The 23,334-nt window shown below is 41.5% G+C and overlaps 3 protein-coding genes across 4 annotated transcripts; 1 reads left to right on the top strand and 2 right to left on the bottom strand.

Moving 5' to 3' along the window:
• Positions 1–1,865: 1,865 nt before the first annotated feature.
• On the bottom strand, positions 1,866–3,340 carry dnph1 (2'-deoxynucleoside 5'-phosphate N-hydrolase 1). Its single transcript, XM_026309746.1, has 4 exons — positions 3,133–3,340; positions 2,748–2,819; positions 2,555–2,665; positions 1,866–2,156 (listed from the first exon to the last, which is right to left on the bottom strand). Exons 1-4 carry the CDS (start codon positions 3,266–3,268, stop codon positions 2,038–2,040), a joined length of 438 nt encoding a protein of 145 aa, XP_026165531.1. The 5' UTR covers positions 3,269–3,340; the 3' UTR covers positions 1,866–2,037.
• Positions 3,341–4,273: 933 nt separating this feature from the next.
• yipf3 (Yip1 domain family, member 3) lies at positions 4,274–8,106 on the bottom strand. The gene is made up of 9 exons (XM_026308494.1): positions 7,848–8,106; positions 7,035–7,244; positions 6,544–6,650; positions 6,418–6,463; positions 5,861–5,953; positions 5,513–5,644; positions 5,160–5,273; positions 4,957–5,080; positions 4,274–4,762 (listed from the first exon to the last, which is right to left on the bottom strand). Exons 1-9 carry the CDS (start codon positions 7,917–7,919, stop codon positions 4,641–4,643), a joined length of 1,020 nt encoding a protein of 339 aa, XP_026164279.1. The 5' UTR covers positions 7,920–8,106; the 3' UTR covers positions 4,274–4,640.
• An 889-nt stretch (positions 8,107–8,995) lies between these two features.
• Positions 8,996–22,061, top strand: ncoa4 (nuclear receptor coactivator 4). 2 transcript variants are annotated; one of them, XM_026309134.2, is made up of 11 exons: positions 8,996–9,147; positions 15,516–15,639; positions 17,289–17,429; positions 17,515–17,606; positions 18,452–18,560; positions 18,654–18,734; positions 18,857–18,979; positions 19,069–19,770; positions 20,078–20,350; positions 20,469–20,561; positions 20,691–22,061. In XM_026309134.2, exons 1-11 carry the CDS (start codon positions 9,110–9,112, stop codon positions 20,694–20,696), a joined length of 1,782 nt encoding a protein of 593 aa, XP_026164919.1. In that variant the 5' UTR covers positions 8,996–9,109; the 3' UTR covers positions 20,697–22,061. The 2 variants fall into 2 exon arrangements, with proteins under 2 accessions (XP_026164919.1, XP_026164920.1); XM_026309135.1 differs by lacking the exon at positions 8,996–9,147 and adding an exon at positions 9,855–10,011.
• Positions 22,062–23,334: the final 1,273 nt, after the last annotated feature.

The raw sequence follows: 23,334 nt of genomic DNA, 5'->3' as shown, positions 1-23,334 counted from the left end.
ACCGACATTAGCTAAGTAATGTTAGCTAGCTAGTGACAAAAGGAGAATAACAGTTTTGGTCGAACAGTTTAACAGCTTCACATAATGTAGTTCTGGAAGTTTGATGCTGTTCTGTCTCCACACAAAAGACTTTTATTGGTAATGGACTGTTAGCTTCTAAGCTAAGGTTGAGCTGTAAATCACATTAGCTTACTGTGCTAACAATCCAGAGTGGTTTTTATTTTTAATTAGAACAGGTTTTAAGATGGTTTGTACATGATGAACACCTGAAGAATGTTTACTTTTACAGTTTCCACAGTATTTAATCTGCTCTGACCACATGGATCTAGAAGGAATGTTCTCCAGGTTTGGTAGACAAAGATTTGACTAACAAATAGAACAGATGGAAATAGCTGCCTAGCAAGTTCTAGTACCATTAGCTAAGAGGTGCTGTTGAAAGTTTTTAGTAAGTACTAGTTTTGTAAGTTAAGCAGCTTCGTGAGTTGTATCTGAAGGTCTTCACTAAGCATAGAAAAACAATCAGATTAAGCAAACTGTTAGCATGCTAGTTAGCCAGTTGTCATGTAAAAATAAGGGCACTAGTCAAGTGGCTACACTAGTGTATGTGCTAATCAGATGTTCTAGTAACTGATCAGTGCTGGTTGGCTAACAAGCTAATGTTAGTAAAGCATTTAATGAATCAGAAGAAAGAAAAATTTCTCAGCTGTTAGCAGTGCTGAGGACCTCCAACATGGCCACCGGGGCTTGCTGGGTCCTTATTTGGTATGTGAACTCCCCTGAGGAGGTTCTGTTTGAGGACTGCTTGTTTATTTATATCAGCTGGATCTTTGAGTGTAACCCTGCCTCCTCACCCTCCACCCACAGGACATGTTTCTCACTCTGAGGTCAGTGAGCTCTGACCCTGGGCAGGTGCTTTAAATTCACCTGAACTGTTCTGCTTCGGTTCCTCTGATGGTCTGTGTGTTTGTTTGTTTCACTTCCTGTTGGGAATAAAACTAAAAAACTACAGAGACTGTTAAAACTATACTAATGATTTTATTTTCTCAATTTGTAAACCAATGTATATTTTAAAACAAATAAAATATTTTAAATGTAGCTCAGTCTCAGCGTTTCGGAGATTATCTGAATTATCACCTTGCCCCAGGAAGTTTCCAGTGCATGATGGGATCCAGTCCTGACAGCGTTCTCATCTCAGGTAAGGGATAATCCTTTTTTTTTTTTTGTTAGAATGATATGCTGAACAGATAAATGTCAGTGTAATCACAAACTTGTGATTATATTAATCTTTAATTAGACAGTGATGTCATTCAGGTGAGCTCTCAGGTGCACCTGTTTTTAGCATCAGGTCTGTGGTCTGTTGGTGAGGTAACTTCATGTTTGGAGAAAAACAAGGTGTGGAATGGACACTGTATTAATGAAGACCTGGTTTGAGGTGAGCCTGAAGACTGAAATCAGCAGGGTGGGACAGGGTGCTCTGCTTTGTCAGTGTCCTCACAAGGAAGAAAGCTCAGCACGTGTGTGTATGTGCACCGTTGCCTGGTAACCACTGATATTGATCAAACCAGTCAGAATTATTTATAAGTAATTAATAAATCTTTTTTTCTGCAACAGTCGTTTTTCTCACAGGTCCTGTGCCCCTCATGAGGTCACCTGTCAATCACACACTCACCAATCAGCGGCTGGTTTTATTTTGTTTTTGGAAAAAACAGATCAGCTGCTGTGTTGATTTAAAATGTCTTCGGTTTCAGAACATTTCAGAGTCGGGCTGCAACAATTAATCGATAAAATCTATTATTAAAATAGTTGGTAACAAATGTATTTAGATCTAGTGATGTCTGTGGAGATTCTCAGTCACCCAGGTGAAGTTCCAATGAAATTAGTCCAGATTTATTGTTTATTTATTTTTTTAAACGTGTTTTGGACATCTATGAAAATATTCCTCAAAAAACACAAATGCCAGATTCTGTGTCGAAAGGTGACCCAGTCGGTCTCTTAAAATCCATCCTGGCAGCTTCCAGGTGGGGCTCCTCCAGGTATTTAACTTCTCTCCAGGTTCTCAAAGAACTCCTGCACAACCTTCTCCACCTCGTCTTCGTGGTAATCTCTCACCACAAACAGCTCGCCGTCATCGGCTCCTCGAATCATGGCTGAGAGAGCTGCACAGAGATATGAGATTAATCTTCAACATGCTCCACCTTTACGTCTCACCTGTAAACCTTCAGGTCTGTGAGCCAATGAGAAGAGAGCAGAGTCACCAGGTGTGTCTGTGTCACTGCTTTCTCTGCCTTTTGTCATCCTGATAAAATCAAACTGGTCCAGGAAATTTACCTCATTTTACGTCTGAACGACACTATTTCACTGTAGTTTTTGGACTTAACATTATCATTTTAATGTCACCTGCACTTCATGGAACAACCAGGTTTTCTATTTTTTTAGATTTCTGAATGTTTTCACACATGTTGGTCTAAAGTAAAAAGACACTTCACACCCAGTGACTGTTCTCTCTTCTCATTGGCTGGTTCAGCAGGTGTGAAGGAACAGGAAGTGTCCTCACCGCGTCCTGACGTCGGTCTGAACAGACAAAGGATTTTCTTCTTCATGTCAACAGCTCGGCCGAGTTCATAACCAACGCCCAGAGAGGGCTGAGTAACCTCGGCCACCACCACTGAGGTCAAACAGAGGTCAGAGGTCACAGAGGCTGCCTGCAGACACTGATCAATAAATCAATACGCCGATCAGATCCTCACCGTCAGACTGCTGCAACCAGTCCAAGTCTCGGTCATGAATGAATCTGTCTCCTGCTCCTGAGGCGTCCTCTCCTGTCCAATGAAAGCCCAGCATCAGTGACGTCACACACACACAGCTGCCCAATCACATCACAGCTCAGCATCAAACACTGTCTGCAAACTCTGATGAAACAAGGTGAGTCCAGGTGAGCTCAGACTCTTCGACCTCTTTAGCACAGATACTGATTATTGATCTTTTAAATATATTGTAACATGATGTGCATTTTCTAGTTTTAAAAGTGAAATGAAATGTTTGGTCCAATTCTGATTTATATTAGTTTTATCTGCTTCTATTTGCGTGTGTGTGTGTGAGTGAGTGAGTGAGAGAGACCGTGTGACCTCTGACCTCTGTCGGTGAGCTCGGTGCTGCTCACGTGCTCAGTCAGCACGGTCCCGTAGCTGCGCAGCTTCTCCACGATCTTCCGGTACAGATGAACGTCACCTCTACCGCCGCGGATACTCCCGCAGAAATAAATCTTCATCCTGGTTCTGTCGCTTCCCGCGCAATAACCGAGATAATTTGTCTCGCGCTGGTTGGAAATGAGGCTCGGCGAGATGACGTACTTCACCTTACGTAACTCCGCTAAACTTTGCCCGGAGCTGAGTCTGGAAGGTACAACATTGATTTTAGTCTGCATCCCCCGTCAGGCTGTTGTTACACAGAATAATCAATAAATTATGAAATAACAGTTATGTCATTACTTTACAAATTATTACATTATGATGACAATGGCAGGCTTTGTCGTCAGGATACACACCAGCAGTGCACATAAGAACCAAATCTTGCTGCATTGGCTCACCACAGTAAAATTATACTTCGACATAAATGCTAAAAACAGTAAACAGCACTAAGTAAAAGTAGTAAAATAACATGTGAAGTGTGAATTTCACAATACAAGTATCTGCTCCTCAGGCTGCGGCACCTCATCGTTTTAGACCTTGTGTCCAGTGTCCTGGATGGAAGAAAGTGCCAATAATTTTTTCTGATGTTCTCGCCTCTTTGCAGGGTCTTTCAGTCCGCCAGAGACAAGCAACACAAAAATGTCCTTGTGTGCATACAGACATGTCATAAAGGAGCCATAAAGTAAAGGTCCCATGATCAGACAGTCAGGCTGAGTGAAATTTTGACTGCACAGTTTTTACTAACATTGGTTTTACTGAAGTATTGAAACAGCAAATATTCTTTCACACACATTTGATCCTTACAAACATTACCAGTAGTATTAAAGTAAAAGTACTTGTGACATGTTTGGTAACTGTAAATTAATTAGTTAAATTTTGAAATGAAGCGCTGCAGCACACACACGTCACATATTGGTGTTGGACCAGCAATAATCACTATGGTCTTTAAAATAATGATTTGATGACATGTCGTTGAAAATGTTGCTGTTCCATTAGAAAAAAGTTGTTTCAAGCAAAGTCTCAAATGTAAGATTAAAGATTTAAAACTGATGACACACAAGCATTCAGTAATACATGTCAGTAACTCAAACCAAAGTCCGGACAGTTTATTTGCATTTCTGTAAGGAAATGATAAATACATCTGAACATGAAGAGAACCAAAAACAAAATGTTAGAGAATGTACAAACATCTACAGAAGAGTTGGATTTTTTTTTAACATTGAATCTGTAGCTGAAGAACAGCAAGTCTGAAAAAATGATCTCTGCTCAATGTCCACTTACTCCCTTTCTTCTGGAGCAGCTGTGGTCGTCATCAGTACATGAAGCAGTGAGTTCAGCTGTCACATGATGAGATTCTACTCCAACTTTGAGCTGAGATGGTTTCAAAGAACAAATATTTACACTCAAACAGAAACGTTATTCTTTTAAAAGACAAGTGAGTGTGCAGGGGCCTCAGTGGCTCCTTGCCAGGGCCTGCAGACTCCTCACGGTGGTATTGAGCATCAGTTCAGGCACATCTCTGACCACCCGCTGCATTGGAACAATGTTGGGTCCTTCCAGAGAGTCCAGCAGGCCTGCAACCACAATGACAGGAGGTCTCACTCTGACACAAAAACAACTGTGGGTGTCAGAGCGTCCATTTATTTTTGGCCAACATATGTTTCTCCTATCTGTCAGCATAAAGGTGTACACAGGACTTCAGGTGTACTATGAAGAATACTTTCTAAATGCAGTATTCTGTCTACATGCAGGTTAATTACTCACTGACCTTCTATGATTTTATGGTAGGCGAAGTGCAGGTAGAGCAGGAAGAGCATGTGGAGGACGGACAGAGTCCCACAGAGCAGGAGGCGAGGAGTCTGACCCACAGTGCGGGACAACAGAGCTGCTACCTGAGACAGGACAACACACAAAACCAGGTAAGTGCACAGCTGAGGGAGAACGGGGGCTGACGGGAGATACGGTCCTCACCATACGCAGAGTGGACAGTCCTCCGATCATCAGCCACAGGACATAGAACAGGAAGTGGAAGTGGATGTTGTACGTGATGAGGAGGACGATGCAGTGACCAAACAGACCGTAACCCTGGCAACAGACAACAGACATGTTAAAACATTTAAATCACTCAACTGTGTTTTGTCTGCACTTCACTGCACATTAGCCTGAATGGTGCTGCTCTGTGAACAGGACTGTACGTATGTAGTACTTTTACTGACCAGCAAGGACACCACCTTGGACTTAGTGTATTCTGTACTGTGTGCATACTGTGTGTAGTAGTAGTAGTAATAGTAGTAGTGTAGTGTAGCTGCAGTACTGGTACTGACCAACAGGGAGAGCATTTGCAGCATGGTGATCTGAGCGTTGACCAGGTACGCCAGGAAGTAGATGAAGGAGGAAACTCCGAGCCAGTAACCAAAACACGTTCCAATAGCAGTGCCCATCAGAGTACCCTCTCTCTGCAACACAGGCAGTAACACACACAGTAATGCTGAAGGATGAAGCAGTATTGCTGTAACACTCGGCTGAATCTGTTTCAGCAGCTGAACTAATGAAACATAAATCACTGTTGTTCTCGTTCATACGGATTCGTCAGTCAGAAACCTGGATTCCAGGTAGTGTGGACAAATGAAAATCAGGAGAGTTTTCAGGTGTTTTAGTGTGTTTGTTCTTACGATGACAGTTCCTGAAGTCTTCATGCCGTGCAACAGGATGGCCACAAGGGTGAAGACCAGCATCAGAGGACCGTAGAGCTCCCCTGCAATCTTCTACACAGGAAAAACAAAATGTCAGAGGACCTGAACCTGCTACTGAGGTCTGGACCCTGGTGTGAGTGTTGTTATCCACTCTCTCTGGACTTAACTCAGAATTTCTGTATTCTGGCTCACTTTAACAGGATAAATCGCCTGGTACAACAGCCTGACCACTGACCAGTCAGATCACAGGAAACTGAGTCAACATTTGTGCAGGAAGGATTGAAATCTGTTTTCAGGGCATGCTGAGACGGTTTCAACACGTCTACCTCATGCACCTGCAGTCACATGAGCCAGTCAAACACTGATTAATTTAACAGTGCTCATGCCCCTGGACAGACACACAAATCACCTGGATGGGAATATTCAGGATTATGTCAACCTGGATTAGTTAGAGGTTTGCAGACCAGGCTCAGGTAAGTCTGTCTGCAGGTGAGTCATAATGAGCCTGAGAAGAAATAGGAAGTGTGTGGGATTACCTGTGGGAAGTTGATCATGCGGGCAGGTATCATAGACTCGATCAGCCTGAGGGGGGACAGCATAGATCAGAGTCAAACTGAGCAGAAACAGGAAACAGCTGTCAGACAGGAAGGGGAGGGTCCTACCTGCTGCGAACCTGCATCGGCTCCACGTCAAAGTACGGCCTCAGGATGTCGATGTTGGCATAGAGGTTAAAGGCTCTGGAGGCTTGTCGCTTCCCCGCCTGCCACACCTGAACACATCACACAGGTGACAGGACTCAGGTCAAACCATGATAACACAGAAGTACTTCACAGGAAGTCTAAGCCAAAATCTAATCTCACTTTTTAAAATGCACTTACCACAGCTGCTTCATACTAAAGGTCTGAATTTACTGTGATATGACCAATAATTGATAAAAACTATAGAACTGCTACCATTGGTTGATTTAAGCGATTAGCCAATAAACTCTGTTCTGATGACCTGATAATGGTTTGAGACATTCATGGTTCAGATTTGTTCAGTCACATTAGCATGAACGTCTGCAGGTTTTTTTTAGAATATATCTCCAGCAGCAGTTTCCACTCCTGACATTTCATTGGTGAAGTGATTAATCGAGACAATAATTGGGACTGACCTCATCGGCCACCTGTCTGCCGAGCTGCCCCTTTATTCCCTTCATGCCCAGAAACTCTCCATCATCAACGTTGTCGTCCTCGGTGGCCGCTGCCTCTGCCGCCACCTCCTCCTCCTCCTTCATCCTCTGGTGCATCTCTCCCATGTCCTCGAAGCTGGAGCCCGATGTGTCGTCCATGTTCTCCATGTCGATGACTGCCGAGCCGCCACCCTGCAGACAGGAAGCATAAGAGACATAAAAATGGAGTGGATGAAATTTTAAAGTTTAATTGAGTAGCACAATTGCAGTCTCCAGCTAAATTATCAGCTGTGGACACAAACTGAACATTATCACATTCATGGAAAGGGATTAACTGCAGGATCGTTAGATTAGACTGACTGGATTCAACACAGGGGTTCCTAATAAACCACCTGGGTCCAATACACGGGTTCCTAACAAACCGACTGGGTCTGACACACAGGTTCTTAATAAAGGGGCCACTGAGTTTATTATAGTAGAACAGTCATAAATAGGGAATCTATCAGGTACTGTTAATACATGAAGTGGCTTTTTCCTGATTTACACATATTTTAATGCAGGACTGTTATTCGTAATGAAGTTTTCTTACAGAGTAGTATTAGTATTTTATATTTTGTGGACACATAAAGAAATATTCATGGTACAAGTACCTTAATTGTACTGAAGTAACGTAGCTACTTGAGTACATTTACTCCTGGTTAATATTCCCAGCTCACCTGCTGTAATGTAAAGTGTGTTACCTGTCAGATTAGTTGTTTGTGTTAGGGTCAGTCAGCTGTTAGCAGGTTAGCTCACCTGGATGAGGTTCTCATCGAAGCTTCCCCATGGTTCCGTGTTCGTGTTTCTGCTCCCGGAGCCCGCAGACATTTTCCTGCCAGCAGCAGCCGTTTATCCGGTACTTTACCGAGGTTTGTCCCGGGTCTGTGCGTGTGTGAATGTTCTCTCGGTAGAACCGCGGACTCTAATCTCTACGGAAACAACAAAAATCTGATGTTTTACTTCCTAAAACCTACACATCAACACAGCTGAGCCTCGCGCTGACTCCGCCCCCCGCTGCACGCATGACGGCATTACGTCATGAAGCCTGAGCTGACGTGGAGCCGGAAATGTCGCGAGATTCTCGTTTGCGCACCCCTATTTTTTTTACAGAAATTACAGCCATTTTCCATCAAAGTTATTTTTGACAACTCTTCAAGACTATTATATCAGTGACCCAGCTCTTAAACTCCAAAAACTCCTTTTTTAAACATACAGAGGTTTATAATATAAACTTATAATCACATCCAAGAAGTAACAAGCTGGATGTGATTATAATCTAATAACATCCATAAAAGAGTCAGACAGTAATACATGCTGAATATCCAATGTAATACCAGACCATCTAAAGGATAGAATAATGGACCTTAATTATGTAGCGATGTAGACTGTCTGCATGTATACATGTCTATATGCATTACATACAGCATGCCTAGATTTAGGATTATGAAGACACAATGTATATTTATAACGCATCAACACACATTGCTGTCTGAAATATGATTTTGAATATACACACACCACACTGCATTTTGCACTAATCTATAAACACCTCTCATATGTTCAAATCCTATACTGTTACAATTGTCTATTATTTATATGTCCTGATATACACTCATAGAGTATACAAAAACACTATGTATACTGCAATCTGCACTTGTTAGTCTTGTTTTGCACTAATCATTGTATATATTACTTTTGGAATACCCCTTTTCTTGTCTTTTTTTATTGGTATTTGTCTATTATGCCAAACCTTCTAAGCACTCTTTCGTTGTTCAAAACAATGACAATAAAAATCTATTGTTATATATTCTAAAACAGGACTGTGCCCTGTGGTAACCAGGAGGGGGCAGCCGTGCTCTGCCTGACACTAACGAGACGTTCTGTTCTCGCGATATTATCTCGCCGGCGAATGTTTTTTTTCTTCCTTGACGTGATCTACTTTGTCCCAGCTGGTGGAAAAACCGACATTCAACGGATATCTGTTCGGGTTTAACGTGTCGGGCTAACGTGGGTTATTTATGACATCGAAGTCGAGAGTACACAGCGAAGGCACACGGTGAGTTCAGCGGCCGCTTTGGGTCCCTAACCTTAAACGTCAGTGCGAGTCTGGTTAGCCTGTTAGCTCAGATGACCTGCATCTGTTTCCAGAAATGCTAAGCTAACTGTTAGCCACGATGATAGCATCCAGGCATGTGTCTTCTCAGGTAAACCGAGTTTAACACGACGACATGTACCTGTCAATCTACCTGTCAGTGGACCTGTCGATACCTAGAGTCGATTGTAGGATCCGCTGAGCTAGCTCCTTTAGCTTCGGCCCCTGTGACCTCAAGCTGAGAAACTTAAATTTGTGTGTGAAATTTTAAGTTTGCGTCTAAAATTTTATTTAGGTGTCCATGGGTCGTTGAGCCGGATCGTCATTATTTAGAACCAGAACCAGCTCCGTTGACTAAAAACCTTAAACCAGTAAATCTGAATGTTACAGTGACCTGATCTTGTTCTTTTTACACACATTTTAATCATGTGTATGTGTTAATTTAAGCAGATAATTGATTAATTAAAATGTTATTTATCTATAAACCGAGTCGACCCTGACGAATCTAAACTCCCACTCTTTACATGTCACGTTCTCTGATTAAATACGAAGTAATCAGTTGTATTGATAACTTGTGGTTATCATCGATCAATAGAATACGGTTTTGGGGGGGCAGGGCCGTGCGCGTTCCGCTCCGCCCCCGTTCGTTGCCGCCTCCCGGGCTGAATACGTGCGGGCCGGCGTACGGTAATGGCGTACAGGAAGGGCAGGGTTTCCTCGTTCAGTGGATGAAAAACCAAGAAAAGCTGCATTTACTTCACGGTCCGCGGCTGCAGAAGCACCGGAGCTCCGAGTCTTAGTAGCGGTTCACCGGCTCAGCAGCATGAGGTAAAATGTGAAGGGTTATTCTGAGATCTTATTGAAAACAGTAATTATCAGAGTAACTGATAAAACTCCGGCAGAAAAGAAATGACAACTAATGATAATCAAGAACCTTAACTGCACATTAAAAACAAGTTTAGAGCTATAATAATGATAGACAAGAACTTAATTGGGTATTTAAAATAAGTTTAGACCTATAATAATGATAGACAAGAACCTTAACTGGGTATTAAAAATAAGTTTAGAGCTGTAATAATGATAGTCAAGAACCTTAACTGGGTATTAAAAATAAGTTTAGAGCTGTAATAATGATAGTCAAGAACCTTAACTGGGTATTAAAAATAAGTTTGGAGCTATAATAATGATAGTCAAGAACCTTAACTGGGTATTAAAAATAAGTTTAGAGCTGTAATAATGATAGTCAAGAACCTTAACTGGGTATTAAAAATAAGTTTGGAGCTATAATAATGATAGACAAGAACCTTAATTGGGTATTAAAAATAAGTTTGGAGTTATAATAATGATAGACAAGAACCTTAACTGGGTATTAAAAGCAAGTTTAGAGCTGTAATAATGATAGACAAGAAGCTTAACTGGGTATTAAAAACAAGTTTAGAGCTATAATAATGATAGTCAAGAACCTTAATTGGGTATTAAAAACAAGTTTGGAGCTATAATAATGATAGACAAGAACCTTAATTGGGTATTAAAAACAAGTTTGGAGCTATAATAATGATAATCAAGAACCTTAACTGGGTATTAAAAACAAGTTTAGAGCTATAATAATGATAGTCAGGAACCTTAACTGGGTATTAAAAACAAGTTTGGAGCTGTAATAATGATAGACAAGAACCTTAACTGGGTATTAAAAACAAGTTTAGAGCTATAATAATGATAGTCAAGAACCTTAATTGGGTATTAAAAACAAGTTTGGAGCTATAATAATGATAGACAAGAACCTTAACTGGGTATTAAAAACAAGTTTAGAGCTATAATAATGATAGTCAAGAACCTTAATTGGGTATTAAAAACAAGTTTGGAGCTATAATAATGATAGACAAGAACCTTAATTGGGTATTAAAAACAAGTTTGGAGCTATAATAATGATAGACAAGAACCTTAATTGGGTATTAAAAACAAGTTTGGAGCTATAATAATGATAATCAAGAACCTTAACTGGGTATTAAAAACAAGTTTAGAGCTGTAATAATGATAGACAAGAACCTTAACTGGGTATTAAAAACAAGTTTAGAGCTATAATAATGATAGTCAAGAACCTTAATTGGGTATTAAAAACAAGTTTGGAGCTATAATAATGATAGACAAGAACCTTAATTGGGTATTAAAAACAAGTTTGGAGCTATAATAATGATAGACAAGAACCTTAATTGGGTATTAAAAACAAGTTTGGAGCTATAATAATGATAATCAAGAACCTTAACTGGGTATTAAAAACAAGTTTAGAGCTGTAATAATGATAGACAAGAACCTTAACTGGGTATTAAAAACAAGTTTAGAGCTGTAATAATGATAATCAAGAACCTTAACTGGGTATTAAAAACAAGTTTAGACCTATAATAATGATAGACAACAACCTTAACTGGGTATTAAAAACAAGTTTGGAGCTGTAATAATGATAGACAAGAACCTTAACTGGGTATTAAAAATAAGTTTGGAGCTGTAATAATACTAGACAAGAACCTTAACTGGGTATTAAAAACAAGTTTAGACCTATAATAATGATAGACAACAACCTTAACTGGGTATTAAAAACAAGTTTGGAGCTGTAATAATGATAGACAAGAACCTTAACTTGGTATTAAAAATAAGTTTGGAGCTGTAATAATACTAGACAAGAACCTTAACTGGGTATTAAAAACAAGTTTGGAGCTGTAATAATGATAGACAAGAACCTTAACTGGGTATTAAAAACAAGTTTGGAGCTGTAATAATGATAGACAAGAACCTTAACTGGGTATTAAAAATAAGTTTGGAGCTGTAATAATACTAGACAAGAACCTTAACTGGGTATTAAAAATAAGTTTGGAGCTGTAATAATACTAGACAAGAACCTTAACTGGGTATTAAAAATAAGTTTGGAGCTATAATAATGATAGACAAGAACCTTAACTGGGTATTAAAAACAAGTTTGGAGCTGTAATAATGATAGACAAGAACCTTAACTGGGTATTAAAAACAAGTTTGGAGCTGTAATAATGATAGTCAAGAACCTTAACTGAGTATTAAAAATAAGTTTGGAGCTATAATAATGATAGACAAGAACCTTAACTGGGTATTAAAAACAAGTTTGGAGCTATAATAATGATAGACAAGAACCTTAACTGGGTATTAAAAATAAGTTTGGAGCTGTAATAATGATAGACAAGAACCTTAACTGGGTATTAAAAACAAGTTTGGAGCTATAATAATGATAGACAAGAACCTTAACTGGGTATTAAAAATAAGTTTGGAGCTGTAATAATGATAGACAAGAACCTTAACTGGGTATTAAAAATAAGTTTGGAGCTATAATAATGATAGACAAGAACCTTAACTGGGTATTAAAAACAAGTTTGGAGCTGTAATAATGATAGTCAAGAACCTTAACTGAGTATTAAAAATAAGTTTGGAGCTATAATAATGATAGACAAGAACCTTAACTGGGTATTAAAAACAAGTTTGGAGCTATAATAATGATAGACAAGAACCTTAACTGGGTATTAAAAATAAGTTTGGAGCTGTAATAATGATAGACAAGAACCTTAACTGGGTATTAAAAACAAGTTTGGAGCTATAATAATGATAGACAAGAACCTTAACTGGGTATTAAAAACAAGTTTGGAGCTGTAATAATGATAGACAAGAACCTTAACTGGGTATTAAAAACAAGTTTGGAGCTATAATAATGATAGACAAGAACCTTAACTGGGTATTAAAAACAAGTTTGGAGCTATAATAATGATAGACAAGAACCTTAACTGGGTATTAAAAATAAGTTTGGAGCTGTAATAATGATAGACAAGAACCTTAACTGGGTATTAAAAACAAGTTTGGAGCTATAATAATGATAGACAAGAACCTTAACTGGGTATTAAAAACAAGTTTGGAGCTGTAATAATGATAGACAAGAACCTTAACTGGGTATTAAAAACAAGTTTGGAGCTATAATAATGATAGACAAGAACCTTAACTGGGTATTAAAAACAAGTTTGGAGCTATAATAATGATAGACAAGAACCTTAACTGGATATTAAAAACAAGTTTGGAGCTATAATAATGATAGACAAGAACCTTAACTGGGTATTAAAAACAAGTTTGGAGCTATAATAATGATAGACAAGAACCTTAACTGGGTATTAAAAACAAGTTTGGAGCTATAATAATGATAGACAAGAACCTTAACTGGGTATTAAAAACAAGTTTGGAGCTATAATAATGATAGACAAGAACCTTAACTGGGTATTAAAAACAAGTTTGGAGCTGTAATAATGATAGTCAAGAACCTTAACTGGGTATTAAAAACAAGTTTGGAGCTATAATAATGATAGACAAGAACCTTAACTGGGTATTAAAAACAAGTTTGGAGCTGTAATAATGATAGACAAGAACCTTAACTGAGTATTAAAAACAAGTTTGGAGCTGTAATAATGATAGACAAGAACCTTAACTGGGTATTAAAAACAAGTTTGGAGCTATAATAATGATAGACAAGAACCTTAACTGGGTATTAAAAACAAGTTTGGAGCTGTAATAATGATAATCAAGAACCTTAACTGGGTATTAAAAACAAGTTTAGACCTATAATAATGATAGACAAGAACCTTAACTGAGAATTAAAAATAAGTTTAGAGCTTACAGAGTTGGTACAGGCTCCTGTTCCTAAATCTTTCTTTCATTTGGTCAATTATAACATCAGAAAATAGATTTTAAAAAATTCCCTTGTCAGGGTCACTTCTTGAACAACTGAAACTTAGAGATTTAATTTAACAATGTTTGGAAAAGGCAAAGCAGCAAATGTTCACATGTACAAAATTTCAGCAGAACGTTTGTCTGTTAAAAAATAACTTGGACAAGTATTTGTCGGTGCAAAAGTCATAGGTCAGCTTTTTCCTCAGAAAGTGAAGCAGGCTTTTATCAGCTGCCTGCTGACTGACTGTTTACAGCTGATACTGAACCTACCGCGCCCTGAGGCCACGCCTACACTACCACTATCATCAGTTGGACCAGTTCCCAGGACCAAAGAAGGGTCTGGGCTTTTTATCTGTTTTAAAACTGCAGACTTCTGAACAACCGAATAATGTGGAAAATAAAGCAAAATGTGCTTTAATGTCTTACGTGTAGTCCGGGCTGTTCAAGTATCCGCGACATGTGTGCCTGTACTTTACCCTGTCTGGCAGCATTGTAGTAGTTTATGAAGTACTCCACTCCCTGTGTATTTTCTAGTCTCAAAGCACTTCTTCCTCTCTGGAAATATTGTATGTCTGTCTAGTACTATGCATTACCACTCACAGCTTTGTGTACTCTTTCTCAGTCAGGTCAATGAGGAAGTATTTAGAAGTCTTTCGAATACTTTGCTGTGCTTTGGAAATATTCTGTCCCTGCATGTTTGTGTTGGTATAGTTTTCTGTGAATTCCAATGTGTTTCCTGTTGACCAGCTGTGTCTCAAAATAGTTTAGGGGCTTAACTGGTTTAATCCCAGTTGATCCCAGTGACCACCCAGGCTGTAACCAGTCACATGCACAATGCAGCATGCTCACAAACACGATGAATATGAACAGAGGTGTCACCGCAGCACAGCGGCCTCAATGGGCTGAGTCAGTGCACGGACAATAGAAAGACAGAGACACAGTGGACGTGATCGGCCTCTGTGAAGACAAACCACAGCACATATTTGTGTTTGAGAAGCTGCACCAGAGAAGAGTTACCTATTAAAGCTGTTGTGTCTCTGTACAAAAGAGTTTGTTTGTTTGTTTCTCAGTTGATCCTTTGAATATTGTCTTGATTAATTACATTATCATTTGATCTGTAACATGTCAGGAAACACTAAAAATGCTCATCAGTTTTCTGGAACCTGCAGTGATGACACAATGTCATAAAACCTGACTTCCTGATGGTAAAAGAACAAAACTGCAGTAAAACTATTGATGTGACAAAACAAAGTGAGAAGCAGAAGTAAAGTGTGGCGAAAAACAAAAGAGTTTGATTCACTGTCATGAACTCGCTCATGGGGGAAACACATGAGAAAGTCCTGGGATGATTTGGACTTATGGTTAAAAGGTCAGGTGACATTTTAGTGAAATGGTATTTATGGACCGCAAGTGTCGCAAGCTGCTATTCAGCTGTTCAGACAAGCAAAAATGATCAAATCTACAAAATGTGCTAGTTTAGGTTTGTGTTATGTCCAGTAGAAGCTGCTGCACTTTTTCCTGTGTGTTGTTTTCAGCCCAGGTCTGCTTTCATCTCCCTTATTGTGACGGTATACTCTGTTCTCTTCCTGTTTCCTGTCCAGGATGCCGGCGTTGGAGGGGGCATCGAGTGGCCTGAAGCATTGCCAGCACGCCCAGGATCAGTTGGAAGAAGCCATCAGTGGGGTGATGAAGGCCGAGCAGCAGCTGAGAGAAAACGCCCGAGAGGTTTGGACCCTCTTCCTCTTCTTTCTCCTCTTCCCCCTCATTGTTCTTGGCCTCTGACAAAGCTGCTGATCTGCTGGATGAATTTTCATAAAATTAGACAGGTGTGCAAGTTTCCGTCCCACCTCTGAAACAGCTACGAACAGCCAGGGGAAATTAAAACTTATGAGGCTCTGCAGGTCTGGACTAGTCCAAACAGTTTTAAATGGCTTCAAGTTCATGTTGAAAGATCTTGAATACCGTTTTTTATCTGACAACAACCTTCACTTCCGAAAGGTCTTAAAAAGTCTCAAAAACCCTGACGCAGGTTTGTTGCCTTCTCTGGTGTTGTTGGCACGTGTTGTTTTTGTCTTGGGAGAAGGAAATGGAAGAGGGGGGAAGCAATAAACAGCAGTAAAGTCAGGAGTTAACTTGAGTGAACAGCCAGTGTGACACGTCCGTCCCACAGACAAACACCAGCAGCTGTGGGGAGGAGGCTGCAAACCTGGTTCAGGAGGCCAGAGTATCGTCTACGCTTCACTCACAGGCCCGACCACAAATCAGAATCTTTGGTTCTGTGTTCATATCTGAAGTCATCAATAACACTACATCAGACACTCGGTTCAGACCTGAGATCAGCTGCTGTTTTTAAATGAACCAGCACTCATCAACATCGATGCCCTGCAGAAGCTCCGAAACATTGATTATTGATTGAGATTAAGCTCTGAAACATTGATTATTGATTGAGATTGGCTGGTGGGACACTGACTTTTTTTTTAATTACCGATTCACAACTGAGCTTAACAAACCCCACATATTGACCTGACCCGTCCTCCATCCTGTGGCGTTAACAAGAGGTTAACCTTAATGTGGTTTGGTCCTGACCAATCGGAGAGCTGCATCCTGTGTCTATCCCTGCTGACTCAGAAACCCCAGAATCAGCTTAAACCTAAATCCTGCTGTTGTTCAGGCCTGCATCTGTGGTTACCGTGGTAACCCAGGCTCAGTTAGCCATCGACAGGTGAGGTGAGGTCACATTGTGAGTGTGTGTGTGTGTGTGTGTGTGTTTGTGTGTTGACTGGAGAGATGTGCTTGGAGGTGGAGCTGGTCGAGTGAGCATATAAAACACTACAGAGAGAGAGGACAGTTGGTATATAAGGGAGTGGAAGAGAGAGATAAGCACTTCAGCTACTGGACTCTGCTGTAGTGTACCGGACTGTCTTGGACTTTACTGGGCTATACTGTGGTGTACTGCACTTTGCTGGACTCACCTTGAGGTAAAGTTTGCGTTCCTGTGTTTCTAAATTCGTTGTCGCTGTCATTTTTGTGCTGATTGCAACTGCCAGTGTTTTTGATTCTTGATTAATCTGCTGATTAAACCAGTAAATTTCTGGTCAAAAGAAAAAACCGAGGTTGATGGTTTTTTTCTGTCTGATCAGCAGATTTTCTAATTTCAGCAGTTTCCGAGCTGTGTGTCGGTTCGGCCTTGGTTGCTCTGGTTTAAAGTTGTTTATTTTTGTGTGTGCTGTGCTTGTTCTGAGCCCCAATCACAGCCATCCTCCCCTCTGACAGAGAACATGACGTCAGTTCAGTGTAGATAGGGATGAACATAGAGGCTGTTGACCACCTGTCTCCAAGTGTCTCACCTGTCCTGTCTCGTCTGTCCCCCTCAGGTGCGTTTGGATCTGCAGAGCTGTGTGAGTCGGCAGCAGGAGGCGCTGCGCTGCAGGGAGGTGTGGCTGCTCGGTCAGATCGAGCTGCTCGAACAAGTCAAGACTGAAACTCTGCAACATCAGCTGCACCAGCTTCACTGGGTAACTCTCTGTTCCTGACTAGTTACCGACTGTTTGTGCCTGTTTATGCTGCTTGCTGACTGGTTACATTTGCTGACTGTTTCAGCTCAGAGGTCAGTTTGATGCAATCGCTCATCAGCTGCAGAACGCCATGGGCAGCAACGACATGAACAACCAGCTGACCAGCTGCATGGAGAAGTAAACACACACACACACACACACACCTGGTCAAATGTCCCATGGTCAGAATATAAACTGTATTTGACATGAAGGCAGCTGTATCTATCTGCAGCGGTCAGGCTGTGCCCTGTTTAAAAACAATGGTTCAAGAGTTAAACTGTGTCATCAGGATGGCCAATACTTCAGCTAGAATCAAAGCTAACTCCTGCATTTCTGGCTCTTGGTTTTTAAATGTGATGTGTTTAAGGACTAGAACAAAATGATTCAGACATGTTTAACAGAGTTGGAGCAAGTTGGTAACATTTCTCAATCTGGAGAAATGGCTGGAGAGCAGCGTCTGAGCTGACACTGTATTTACAGGTTATTTACAGGTTATGTGCTGTCAGCAGACATGTAGCTGCTCCTCCTCTGCTCCTCACAGTAAACTGGACAAGTTCCAACCTGATTTCAACTGAACGTCTTCAGGCAGCAGTCAAACAGAAAGAGAGCACACTGTGAGGATGAGGAGGGATTCCCTAAATCACTGTTTGGTTTTCTTAATAACAGTCTTCAACGCTGCAGCAGAGAAGCTCAGATTTAACCTGCACTGGTCCAAGCTGCAGCAGGAATGAGCTCAGTCTGGTACAATCAGAACATGAGAAGAAGCCACGTAAACACTACAGTGAGACAGTGATAACAACGTGCCTTTATAAGAGCTCAGTTACTCTGAATCAGACCTTCAGTGATTCGTCTCATATTTCATTTTCACATCACTTGTCAGGTCCCTGTTTGTTCCAACATCTGTACATCTGCCAATCACCTGTGATGAAGGTGGGCGTGGCCTGACTGCTGTGTGTGTTTGTTTTCTCCCCCCGTGTGTGAAGGTTGTGTTCACTGAGTCTGACACCGGAGGAAACACCTGACATGAGTTTTCACGCTGACACTCGCTCTCTGAGGCAGGCCATCACCTCGTTTGGTAGCATCACCGCGCAGGTAACGCACACACAGTCCTCACACACATAAACACACACGCAGGTGGCTGTGGACTGTCTGATGCTGACCTGGTGCTGTACTTCCTATCTGCAGTTTGTGGAGGGTGTGTCCATCCAGAGCCCTACCCACCAACAAGGGCAGGTGCAGAGTTGTCCAATCACATCCAAACATCAGGTAACTCCACCCACCAGGTGTGAAGCGTCCTCCTGTTCCTCTTTAACTCACCTGTCCCAGGTTTAGATTCATTCCTACCTTTGCACGTCTTTCAGTCTGACTGTGTGTTTGTGTCTGTGCAGAAGATCGAGGTTGGCGCTCTGGATGAATGGCTGCTGGGAAGTCATCCAACCAGCAGCTCTCCTATTGGTTACCAGCCCAGCAAAAACCCTCAGGATTGGCTGATGTCACCGAAGGAGACTAAGGTGAGAGTGTGGGGTTTGTCTGATCAACAGTCCAGAGCTCTGAGTTAATGTTAAACGTCAGAGTCAATGACTTCCTGTTGTCCCTGCAGACTTCCTGTCCCGTCCTTGCCTCGATGGACTTCCTGCAGGCCTGGGGTCAGCTCAGGGACCTGGAGGCCTGGCTGCTTCAGGACCAGACCCCGGTCAGCCGGGAGCGCGCTGGAAGCAGCTCCAGCTCCTCCTTCTCTATTGAGAAGATCGACGAATCAGAGTTCACTCTCTCTCCTGAGGAGGAGGGGGAGCTGAGCGATTGGCTCATCACCCCACCCACTGTTGCCATGGAGATCATGTCGGATGCTGAGAAGTGGCGGCAAGTGCTGAAGCCGTTTGAGGACAGCTGGTCAACTAGTGATTGGCTCCTGGAGTCTCCGCCTCCAGCGGGTGATTGCTCCTCCTGCTGTCAGACCACCAGGGCTGTGGAGATTGAAAACCTGGGGCAGCTCAAGTGCCTGAAAACCCCACCCACCTCTAATCCCACCTCCTCAGACCCCATGACCCCTCCTCTAGCTACAGAGACCCTAGAGGCTTGGCTTCAGCAAGCGGTGCCAGTGAAGCAGACCTGCAGGGCCAATGAGCTCTGCTCCACCTACTCCGAGTGTGTCTGCGAGGACAACTGTGGGAAGGAAGCTCTGAGCCTCTGGCTGCTCCAGCAGGAGGGGCGAGACAAGAATGGGGTCCCTGTAGCCAAGGATCCCCCACCCATCACCAAGGACACGCTGCCAACTTTGTACCACCTAGAGCAGGAGCAGAAGGTAACACTGCACTGGTTTCTCATATCGTCATCTTGGTTTCATCACTTTTCAATCCTGTAGATGCCCTTTACAACAATAATAAATCCTATAAAATATAATCAAATTGAAACCAAGTATAAAATAACTATAGGTGAAATAAAAGCAACAGAAAAATACTCTAAACATAAGGACGAGAGAAAAGTCCTAAATTTATTTATACACTGGATTTGACGTCATAGAGCAAACAGGCAGGTTGATGTGTAAAACGGTACTTACGTCAGGTACTGCAGACTGGACATCTGGGCTGATCCATGCTGTCTCTCCTCAGGTCCAGGCCATCCTGCAGGCCTGGCTGCACCCCGGGACTCCTCTGCAGACTCTCACCTCCTCCCTGTCTGCCTGGGTGGCTCCTGAAGAGGAGAAGGCAACCAGAGAGGAGCACAGCTCCCAGTTCAAGCCTTTGTCCTCCTTGACCCCATTTGAAAGTCCTCTTGATGCAGACCTCTGGGTCCTCCCAAAAAAGACTCCTGCTCCAGGGTCAGATCAGTCCAGTCCTACTGAAGAGGAGGACAAGTGGCTGCTGAAGAAGACTCAGGCTCAGGTAACTGTACAGACTGTCACTGGATTCTGATTGGCTGGTGCCTTATAGTGACCAATGACAACAGGAGACAGCTGTTTCCTGTGCTGGCAATGACTGACTGTTTACTGACTGTTTACAGGAGCGCTTGGTGCTGCCCTCCGTCTGTGACCTGTTCTCGTGTATGAAGCTGGGCGGAGACAAAGAGAAGTGGCTGCACAGAGCTCCCGTACAGGTGAGTCCAAACAGGTGTTACTGTCCAAACAGGTGTTACTGTTCAGAGGTAACGTGTTTTTACGTTGACCGGTGGTCTCATCCAGATGTTTGTTGCTTCTCTCATCACTCGCCTCTGTTCTCCCTCCAGATGTGATGGTTACGGTGGCATTTCTTCTTCTTCTTCTCTGGCAGTCACTTTATCACTGATCAGCGCACATGACCACAACAATCTAACATCGCCTTCTACTCCCTGTGACATCATCATGCTGGGCCATTGCTCTCCTCCAATCAGGATCACACTGTGGGGAAACCTTGTATCTCCAGGACGTTTCTTTCCAAACTCTGGTGTCTGAGCTTTCAGCCACACCAGTCTTCGTCAGACGAAGGCCATGATGTGGGTGAAAGCTCAAGAAAACAAGGAGTGTCTTTCAGTTCTCTGGGTGCGTTTCCCTGAAGTGGCTGATGGACTGAAGTTTTTTTTTTTTTTCCCCTTGTTACAAATGATCAGTTAATGGCACATTAATTATTTGTCCTGTTTTAAACCTAAACGATGAGTCGGGTAACGATTTATTTTTAACCATTTTTAATGTTTGTTTTGTGATAGGAAACCAGTCATTTGTGATGTCAGCAGGAGGTGGTCACTGGTTCCTGGTGTGTTAAAGAGTGGATGATGAGATGATGATCAGATTCATTGATAATGTTTATCAGCTACTTCACATTTGATTAGGTTTGCATAAATGTAACAGTGGAGACAGCAACACATTTCATTATTGATCAGAGACTGAATATTCAGTTCCTACAGGTGAAACTATGATTAAACATATCCCAGTTTGTCTGCAGCTGATCCTGATTGAACAGAGGTGAAGCCAAATACATTAATGGGTGGAGTTAATAAGGGGGTGTGTTTAAAGTTAGATATAAAGTTATTTTAATGGATCTTATATTAACTAAGCTATTTTTATGAGCCAGAACTGATTTGAGGCCTGTTTCTTTACATTTTTCTGTTTGTTTTTTTTCCTGTGAACCTGCTGAAACCTTAAGAGTTCTACTTCCTGTCCAGACCACAGGCAATGGACTTTAAATGTCACATCATTGTATTGTTGCTGTTCGCCAGTAAAAGCTATAGAATCGGAGAACATCATTTCCCAGAAAGCCCTGTGTAGAGCCTGCCTGAAATCTAGTTGACAGATCATATGACTCTGTGGTCAGCAGGGATTGGTGCTTGTGGCAATGAGGCGTGGCTTGTTTCATATAGAGCTGTTATTCTCTACAGTAATAAAACATAATTGAATTGGATTGAACTTTATTAATCCCTAAAGCTGAAACTTTTTTGTTGCTATGGAGAACAAACAACAACAACAATTGCTCTGGGTCACTTACTGCAAGTGCACAACAGTCCACCTCAACATCAGTGATCGGATAAGAACTGTCCATACAGCTGATGTGTATGAAACAGTACTGTCAAATACTACACGTTGACAATATTCATTGATTCTGAATAAAAAGTCTAAGAACTTCAGGATCTCCTGAATCTTTCAGGGTTGGAACTGTTCACTCCTACTGCTCCTTAGGAAAATATGATGCATCAGGGTGGTCCTCCTGGACCACAACACTGCTGAGCTTCCTCCTCGTTCTCTGCTCTGAAAAGGAGCAGAATGAGATCTGGGCTGTTTTCGCATTTTAATTTCACCATCAGCACTTTCACCAAACTTTGTGTTTGGTTTCCCAGCACTGTGCCCTGTAGGCTCCATGTTTTACAAACACAGAACAGTATTACTGATTGATTTCAACATAGTATTTTCCAGGTCTGATACTCCAGTTTAATTGTAAATAGTCTTAGAAGTTTCCCAGGAAAAAAAAAGTTCTATATACCAAATACTGGTGTAGTTGTTTCTGAATGCCAGCGCTAAAATAGCACGGCCTGATATTATTCAGCAGGTGAGCATCATGGGAAAATGTGTCATCAACAAACACCTCAGTGTAAACAAAGAGCAAAGTTTCCAATAATAAAAGAATAAATATTAAGTTGCGTTAAAATAAATTTTAAGAAAAATTCTCCAGGAAGCTGAACACAAATGAACTGAAGAGCTCGGGTGTCTCCAGGAAACCTCGCCTGAGAAATAAACAAAGATCTGACCTGTTCATACAAACGAGGATAATACAGACTGAACCGGTGCCACCTGACAGGTCACCTGATCACGCAGTTCACTGGAATTTCTGCTGGGAGGGGAAATTCCCTGACATTTCCTTTCTGAGGAGGTTTATTTAAAGCAGATAAAATAAAATGAGTTCAGAAACCATTTGAATTGAAATATGACATTTGACAGGTGTTTACACCTGTAACCTGCAGCTGAAAAGGCTGAGACTGTGTCTGCATGGGTGGTCAGAAAACTAGAATATCAGAAAACAGCTCAGTGAGTTGTATAGAAATAAAACCTAAAATAATGAGAATCTGCTTAGAAGCACACACAGATCTGGATCGGACCTGTGTTCAGACCCCGAACAGAGAGTGGTGTTGGACTGACAGGAAGTTACATTTATTTTTAAATGATTATAAAATAACACATCAGCTCCTTGAGGTTAAGCTCCAGTGAAACCAGTAACAAAGTGATCATTGTTTTTAATTCATTTACATCAGTCTCAGCTTCTGTTTCTGATGTTTAATTTTTCAGGCAGTTTTTCAGTTTGAAATGATTTCACTGTTGTGTTCACTAATCAGATCAATAAAGATTTTTTAAGAAGACAAAAACTAAACGTTTACACACACACACACACACACACACACACACACA

Source organism: Mastacembelus armatus, chromosome 15 (assembly GCF_900324485.2).
Source record: "Mastacembelus armatus chromosome 15, fMasArm1.2, whole genome shotgun sequence".
In the NCBI taxonomy this organism is placed as follows: Eukaryota; Metazoa; Chordata; class Actinopteri; order Synbranchiformes; family Mastacembelidae; genus Mastacembelus; species Mastacembelus armatus.
The sequence above is the reverse complement of the archived record's forward strand: the minus strand, read 5'-3'. Positions and strand labels throughout refer to the sequence as shown.

Coding starts and splice junctions, on each gene's coding strand:
- ncoa4 (XM_026309134.2), top strand. CDS start 9,110: ATGACATCGAAGTCGAGAGTACACAGCGAAGGCACACG. Junction 17,430..17,514: donor AGCTGCACCAGCTTCACTGG/GTAACTCTCTGT, acceptor TGACTGTTTCAG/CTCAGAGGTCAGTTTGATGC. Junction 20,351..20,468: donor TGAAGAAGACTCAGGCTCAG/GTAACTGTACAG, acceptor GACTGTTTACAG/GAGCGCTTGGTGCTGCCCTC.
- yipf3 (XM_026308494.1), bottom strand. CDS start 7,919: ATGTCTGCGGGCTCCGGGAGCAGAAACACGAACACGGAACCATGGGGA. Junction 7,245..7,847: donor TCGATGAGAACCTCATCCAG/GTGAGCTAACCT, acceptor TCCTGTCTGCAG/GGTGGCGGCTCGGCAGTCAT. Junction 5,954..6,417: donor GCATGATCAACTTCCCACAG/GTAATCCCACAC, acceptor TTTCCTGTGTAG/AAGATTGCAGGGGAGCTCTA.
- dnph1 (XM_026309746.1), bottom strand. CDS start 3,268: ATGAAGATTTATTTCTGCGGGAGTATCCGCGGCGGTAGAGGTGACGTT. Junction 2,666..2,747: donor CTGGTTGCAGCAGTCTGACG/GTGAGGATCTGA, acceptor GTTTGACCTCAG/TGGTGGTGGCCGAGGTTACT. Junction 2,157..2,554: donor CAGACCGACGTCAGGACGCG/GTGAGGACACTT, acceptor ATCTCTGTGCAG/CTCTCTCAGCCATGATTCGA.